Genomic DNA, 8,399 nt, shown 5'->3' on the forward strand with positions numbered 1-8,399 from the left:
CTGGTAGCATTATCTGATTCCATTATCATTATCATTAGTAAAACTTTAGAACAGTTGTTGACCTACTAAATGTAAAACCAGTTGTAATTTATCATTAAAATAAGTTTCTTCTAGGTGACACTGATTAGGGGGAAAAATGCATTCTTTTAAGTCTACTGCTGGTCACACATTTTGACATAATTAACAAGAATACAGATATTCAATGAATATTGTCTCAAACTATAGGTTGTATTTAGGCAAAGCATCTCTTAATTATACTCTATATATTTCTGATGAAGGATTTTAGCTTTGATTTTCAGCAGTTTTGTGTAAGAGAACAAATGGTCACAAGGCCAGGTGGGCTCGAACATTGCTCAGAGTTTGGGCATTTGGCCAAAAATTTCAGGCTAGATTTTGGATTCAAGTACATATCTCCTCAATTTTGGAAAAACTATGTTAGATTTCAACTCAATCAGCTCCTATTGAAACTACGCTACACATATGAATATAAGTTTTCTAATTGCTAAAAGTCTAGGTATTTGAAGAAAGCAGGTATCTAAGACAAATGCTGGAAGACATTCAGAGATAATTCTCAGATTTTTTTACCTCTTTGGTTGGTGAAGGCTGCATCTAGAATGTCTCTTTGCAGATGGAGGGTAAGGATTTTCATGCATATAATTTCACAGTGAGTTGCGTTTTTTCTTTTAAGTTTAAGGTATACCACATGTTACTTTGAAACATTTATATATTGTTATATGTTTACTGAAGACATGATATTTATCACATTACATAATTATAGTACAATATTATTATCTATATTCATTATACTGTGTATTAGATCTCTATGGCTTAGAACTTCTTGTTACAAGCTTCTACCTTTAAACACCATTACTCTTATTCCCCTCCCCCAACCACTGATCTTTACTCTCTGCTCTTTACTCTCTGCTCTTTACAGGTTTAACATTTTTAGTTTCCACATCTAAGTGATATCACACAGTACTTCTCTGTGTCTGACTTATCTCAACATAATATGCTCAAGGTCCATTCATATTGTTGCAAATGTCAGGATGTCCTCTTTTTCATGGCTAAATAATATTCCATTATGTATATGTACCACATTCTTTATTCATTCATCTGTTGATTGACATTTGGCATGTTTTCTTGACTATTGTGAAGAATACTGTGATAAAGTGATGGAGAGTGCTTATATCTCATTGAAATTCTGTTTTCATTTCTGTTGGGTATATGCCCAGAAGTGGAGTTGCTGGATCATATGGTCATTCTATGTTTTAATTTTTCATAGTGGTTGGCCAGTTTACATTTCCACCAACAATATTTAAGGGTTCCCTTTTTACCACATCCTTGCCAACACCTGTTGCCTCTTGTCCTCTTGATGATATCTCACTGTGGTTTTGATTTGCATTTCCCTGATGATTAGTGATATTGAGCATTGTTCATGTGCCTGTTGGCCATTTTGATGTCTTCTTTTAGAAAAAATGTCTATTTAGTTCTGCCCATTTTAATTGGATTAGTTCTTTTTTGTTATTAAGTTGACTGAATTCTTTATATTTTGGATATTACCCCTTACTTGGTATATGGTTAGTAAAATTTTTCTCCCATTCTGTAAATTGTCTTTTCATTTTATTATATGAATATAAGTTTTCTAATTGCTAAAAGTCTAGGTATTTGAAGAAAGCAGGTATCTAAGGCAAATGCTGGCAGCCATTCAGAGATAATTCTCAGATATATTGACCTCTTCTGGTTGGTGAAGGCTGCATCTAGAATGTATCTTTGCAGATCGAGGGTAAGGATTTTCATGCATATAATTTCACAGTGAGTTGTGTGTGTTTTTTTTAAGTTTAAGGTATGCTGCATGTAACTTGGAAACATTTATGTATTGCTATATGATTACTGATGACATGATATTTATCACATTACATAATTATAGTACAATATTATTGTCTATATTCATCATACTGTGTATTAGATCTCTATAGCTTATAATTTCTTGTTACAAGCTTGTACCCTTAAACACCGTTACTCTTATTCTCCTCCCCCAACCACTGCTCTTTACTCTCTGCTCTTTACAGGTTTAACATTTTTAGATTCCACATATACATGATTATCATACAGTATTTCTCTGTGTCTGACTTATCTCAACATAATATGTTCAAGGTCCATTCATATTGTTGCAAATGTCAGGAAGTCCTCTTTCCTCATGGCTGAATAATATTCCATTATGTATATGTAACACATTTTTTATTCATTCATCTGTTGATTGACATTTGGCATGTTTTCTTGACTATTGTGAAGAATACTGTGATAAAGTGATGGAGAGTGCTTATATCTCATTGAAATTCTGTTTTCATTTCTGTTGGGTATATGCCCAGAAGTGGAGTTGCTGGATCATATGGTCATTCTATGTTTTAATTTTTCATAGTGGTTGGCCAGTTTACATTTATTATTGTCTATATTCATCATACTGTGTATTAGATCTCTATAGCTTATAATTTCTTGTTACAAGCTTGTACCCTTAAACACCGTTACTCTTATTCTCCTCCCCCAACCACTGCTCTTTACTCTCTGCTCTTTACAGGTTTAACATTTTTAGATTCCACATATACATGATTATCATACAGTATTTCTCTGTGTCTGACTTATCTCAACATAATATGTTCAAGGTCCATTCATATTGTTGCAAATGTCAGGAAGTCCTCTTTCCTCATGGCTGAATAATATTCCATTATGTATATGTAACACATTTTTTATTCATTCATCTGTTGATTGACATTTGGCATGTTTTCTTGACTATTGTGAAGAATACTGTGATAAAGTGATGGAGAGTTCTTATATCTTATTGAAATTCTGTTTTCATTTATGTTGGGTGTATACCCAGAAGTGGAGTTGCTGGATCATATGGTCATTCTATGTTTTAATTTTTCATAGTGGTTGGCCAGTTTACATTTCCACCAACAATATTTAAGGGTTCCCTTTTTACCACATCCTTGCCAACACCTGTTGCCTCTTGTCCTCTTGATGATATCTCACTGTGGTTTTGATTTGCATTTCCCTGTCTTATATCTTATTGAAATTCTGTTTTCATTTATGTTGGGTGTATACCCAGAAGTGGAGTTGCTGGATCATATGGTCATTCTGTGTTTTAATTTTTCATAGTGGTTGGCCAGTTTACATTTCCACCAACAATAGTTAAGGGTTCCCTTTTTACCACATCCTTGCCAACACCTGCTGCCTCTTGTCCTCTTGATGATATCTCACTGTGGTTTTGATTTGCATTTCCCTGATTAGTGATGTTGAGCATTGTTCATGTGCCTATTGGCCATTTTGATGTCTTCTTTAGAAAAAATGTCTATTTAGTTCTGCCCATTTTAATTGGATTAGTTCTTTTTTGTTATTAAGTTGATTGAAGTCTTTATATTTTGGATATTACCCCTTACTTGGTATATGGTTAGTAAAATTTTTCTCCCATTCTGTAAATTGTCTTTTCATTTTATTAACTGTTTATTTTGCTCTGTAAAAGCTTTTGAGTTTTATGTAGTCCCATTTGATGATTTTTCTTTTTTGTGTGAGTGTACTTTTTGTATTATGTTCAAAATGTATGCCAAGATCAATATTGATGAGCTTCTTCTCTAAGTTTTCTCCTAGGAGTTGTATGGTATTAGGTCTTATGTTTTAAACCTTTGATCCACTTGGAGTTAATTTTTGTGTGTGGTATGAGATGGGGTTCAATTTCACTGTCCTGTATGTGTTTCTAAGTGCCTCCTGCACACCCCCATTGGGGATGCACCCGCAACCAAGGTACATGCCCTTGACTGGAATCAAACCCGGGATCCTTCAGTCCACAGGCCCACGCTCTAGCCACTGAGCCAAAATGGTTAGGGCTAAATTTTTTTAAAAAATAAAAATCTAATAAGATGAATTAGACTTCACATACCAGTTCAACAATAGCATGAATTCCTAGATCTGGCACTCTCATACAGCACAACAAAAATGGATATACAGAGAAATCCTAGAGAAGGGTGTACTTTGGCACCACATGTTACTCAGTCAACATATGGAGCGCAAAACTCAAAACGCTGTAACAGAAGATCAATAAATCAGTAATATGGTAAACTCACCGATTATGAGAAATGAAGGACATGTGTAATGCTAGTTTTAACTATGGTGGTCTGTGTATCACATTTCAAGCAGATGTTGCGAAAAACAGCCAGAAATACACATAACAGACACCCCCTCAAAAAAGAAAGCCCAATAAATCACTGGTTTTCTTCAAGAAAGAGCAACCCATCTTAATTATTAAAAGAGTAACATGAAATGTAATAGTACTAATAAATGTTGCAGATTTTACTGTAAATGAATTGATAAAATAATGAGTTATGACTGAGAACAGATAAGAGTGTCCATGTAGCTAAATGAAGCTGGTATTCCATGTTTAATGTTCTGTATATAACCTTTAGCATTACAACCCAGTGACTTGAATACAGTCAGAAAATACTGCCAAAATTTCAAGTCCTAGCAGACAGCGTTAAAGCAATTCTTGGCGCTGAATCAGAAAAGGCTTCTGTTGGAGTTAATCCAAAGAAACTAACTGGAGTATGATTCGCAAAGCCAGGTGACTTGAACTTGGCCTGAAAATTTCAAGTTCCAGGAAAGAAGTTGGTTATTAAATTGGTTGTTTCAAACTTCTGAAAGTTTATTATACTATCATTTAATTGCAAAATAATTCTCCAATTAACTTTAAAATGTAATAAATTATCCTTACTATAAAGCAAAATTAAAATTTAACATTAACAAGAATAATAAAATCTGTCCTCTATTACTTATAATTGTTAACAGCTAACCTTTGTAAACTTTTACTACAGGTCGAGCACTGTTCTAAGCACTTTATGTTTATTCTCAAATCCTATTAAATTGATACTATAATTATATTAGACTGGTGAGGAAACTGAGACACTGAACAATTAAATAATTTAGCCAATATCACACATTTGGCAAATAGCAAGTGTTGCAACTACTGAACCATATGCCACTCTCTTCCTATTTATAAAGGGGCAAAAGGAGGTAGGTGAGGAGCTGAAATTGGCATTTGAGTGTATAAACTACAATTCTCTAGTTTTAGGAAAGCTTCAAACTAAGTTCATGTGCAGCCTGAATTTAAAAGTGTGTTAACATGACTGATGCATGTTATACACTAAATAAATATATTTGTTGAAAGTACTGTGTCAAAGGAAAAATAAAAGGTAAGGCCCTCTTCTGTATTTGAAACATAGTGGACAAACAAGGTCATCCAATAATTTTGTTTTTAGTGAATAACACTGATATTCATTTTAAATAAAGACCTCTAAACAAGGTAATTATATGCTGTATACTTCCATCATTACCTAAACTGAATAAGATGGAAATACAAATATTTTACAGTGTATTTTCATTTCCAATTTTAAAAGGAATCCTGTCCAAAATAATTTGTGAAAATATGCTGCAAGCTATATAAAACATAAAATAAGTGTATGTATAATAGTATTCAATATCAACTTTACATAATAAATTTAAAGTGACAACTAAATTAGACTGTCCAATGACTGGAATACCACTTCAAAAGAGCAATATTTAATCTGAAATTTTCCCCTACAGGGTAATTAATGAGGAAAGTTTTGGGGTTGCTTCCTTCGATTTCTGGGATTTTTATGAATGAATCTCAGAGCTCATTAGTTATATGAATACTCTGCAAAAGGTTATTCATAATATGACTATTTATTTTGTTAACATTTCTTCTAGCCCCAGAAGTGAAATATTCTGAATTCCAAATATCTCTCTCAAATTACCTTATTAGTTAAATTGGCTGAGTTTCCAACTTCAATGTACTATTTTAAGGACAATTTTTTTCATAAGTTAGAGATAACCTGTTATTATCTCTTTATAATCTAACTAATGAACATTTTTTATTGTCTAAAGTTTTACATATCTCTTCTTTTTCCCCAATTGACCCCCACCCCAGCCATTCCCACCTGGGCAAGCCCCCACTGCCCCAGTGTCTGTGTCCATTGGTTATGCTAATATGCATGCATACAAGTCCTTTGGTCACTCTCTAATCCCCCCCCATCCCCTACCATTTGTCTCTGGATGTATTCTTGTTAATGAACATTTTTAAGTCCACAACTTTCTATGGACAAAAAGACCAAATCTATAAAAGATTCCAAAATGCAAGAAACTTAACTGCAGAACACATGCTTAAATCTGCTCTAACAAAAATCACTAACCACAAGAGAGTCAAAAGTTCATTTCATCTCATCTTCTGAAATGCTTGAAAATATATCCATGTTGAAATGATAAATGTTTAAAATCTCAAATGTTAATAAGGGATGAGATGTAAAGAATACTGCTAAATAGTTTAATTACTTAAATATAGTGAAGAGATATTATATATATGCAGTAAAAAAAAAAAAAACACCCACCTTCCTTTGGGTGGCTTTTCTATCTTTTTATTACTGTGCAACTTGTAATAGCACTTTGATATAATTAAGACAATTAGATTTTTATCCACGACTTCAGTGGACACTTTCTTTGCTTCTCTGTTGAAATGCTTTGTTTTCTCAGAAAATCCACTCTATTTAAAAAGACAATCTAACTCTAAGACTGAGCCTGCTGTGTCTTATCACACTGCCTCAAAGGTTACTAGAATATACCATGAGCACCTTCCAATCAAGCTTGTGCCTGTGCAAGGAGACTTCCCACTTCTCCAGTCAAAATAAAGTGCAAAAAAATTGTCTAATTCTCAAACAGTGAGTAAATTACCAAAATAAACAAATACAATTAAAACTGGTTTGTTTCTATCATGGACGGCCAATGGTACTCTCCCTAATAGTACAGGCACATTTCGAAGCTTCTTGTGTCTTGCCAAAGAAACACCGTTTGCCAAATGATGTTCCTGCTGCCATCCCAGCTGGCTTTTCATTTTCCCAAACAGCTCTCAGTTGTGGCCCTCCTCGCTGTCTAAACACCACTGAGAACTGAGCCTGCTCCGCCTCCCCACCTCCCAAGCCCCAGTGATATTCCGTGGAGTTCTTGAACTTGATCCACAAAAACCCCTCCTGAAGGGCACTGCACAAAGCATCATGCCAAATGCTTTCCAAATCCTCTCCCTCATTCCCTCATTTCAGAATATCCCACGATTTATTCACCCTTGGAAAGTCGACTCAAACTCCCCACCCCCTTTGCATTTGAGATGTCCAGAAGGAGGGCTCTCTCTCTCTCTCTCTCTCTCTCTCTCTCTCTCTCTCTCTCTCTCTCTCTCTCTCTCTCTCTCTCTCTCTCTCTCTCTCTCTCTCTCTCTCTCTCTCTCTCTCTCTCTCTCTCTCTCTCTCTCTCACACACACACACACACACACACACAGTCCCTTCCTAATCTCCAGCCCTGACAACAGCACTCAGACATGCACACTCTTTGGTTCCCTCCAGCTTCCGCCGTCCAAAACACCCAGCAATTAGGGATGACAGGTGGCGCGGGAAAAAATCTGAGGTTTCTCTCGGTCGATGGAGACCTCTTTCCCACCAGCCGCTCACGCCCCCGCCCCCTGAGGGGCTCTGGAGGCACAGCCATCACTTCTCAGGTTGCCTCCTTCTGAAACCACCCCTCCTGGGGCGCTCGTGCGCCTAGACCCGTACCAACCGGAGGTGATCCCGGCGGTGCGCGGCGGCGCCTCCCTGCTACCCTGCCCTCGGAGAGGAAACACTGAGACGCACCTATATTGATCCCCAGGCGTCCCGCAGGCGCCGAGAGAAAAAGGAGAACCCCTGTGCCCAGCCAGTTCTCCCAGGCCCCCTCCCTGCCCTCCGCCGCAGAAGGGAGCCCAGGCCTGCCAGGTGCAGGGTGGAGGAGAGGGCAAAATCAGTTAAGTTCAGACAGAGGACTGCGCAGGAACTACGCGCTCCTAAGGGACCAAGTGGAGATCGCTAAAGGAGAAGGCGTACAGCCAGTGGCGAGGAGCGCAGGGAGAGCAGGGAGAGCCCCCATCGCTCATTAATGAACCAGCGCCCGCTGAGACACCCTGTCCGTCCGGGTTGGGGGAAAACAGGACATGCGAACACTGCGAACTTACGGAAGAAGATGTACTCGGTGTAGCTGCTCCAGATCTTGTCGTCGCGGTACTGGTTGACGAAGGCGGCGGTGCCCGAAGAGTTGCACGCCACCATGTGGAAGCCGGCCTCGGACAGACGATCGAACGCCTGCTCCAAGTAGGTGAACTTGAGGTAGAAGCGGGACGTGTACTTCTCGGGAGGGCGGTCGGGGTCGCGGCTCTCGTTGAGCGTGTCTCCAAAGACCTCCTTGGCCAGCGCGATGCGCCCGCACACCATGATGCGCGCCACCCGCCGGAACTTGGCGTCCGCCTGGTTGTCGCGCACGG

At 37.9% G+C, this 8,399-nt stretch overlaps 1 protein-coding gene across 1 annotated transcript in view; it reads right to left on the reverse strand.

Moving 5' to 3' along the window:
- KCTD8 (potassium channel tetramerization domain containing 8) overlaps positions 1-8,393 on the reverse strand; it is a 232,953-nt gene extending 224,560 nt beyond the window's left edge. The window contains exon 1 of the mRNA XM_014548722.1: positions 8,094-8,393. Within this exon, the coding sequence (XP_014404208.1) occupies positions 8,094-8,349 (256 nt within the window). The 5' untranslated portion in view covers positions 8,350-8,393. The remainder of the gene's footprint in view (positions 1-8,093) is intronic.
- Between the last annotated feature and the right edge of the window lie 6 nt (positions 8,394-8,399).

This window comes from Myotis brandtii, unplaced genomic scaffold (genome assembly GCF_000412655.1).
Source record: "Myotis brandtii unplaced genomic scaffold, ASM41265v1 scaffold520, whole genome shotgun sequence".
NCBI classification, from domain to species: Eukaryota; Metazoa; Chordata; class Mammalia; order Chiroptera; family Vespertilionidae; genus Myotis; species Myotis brandtii.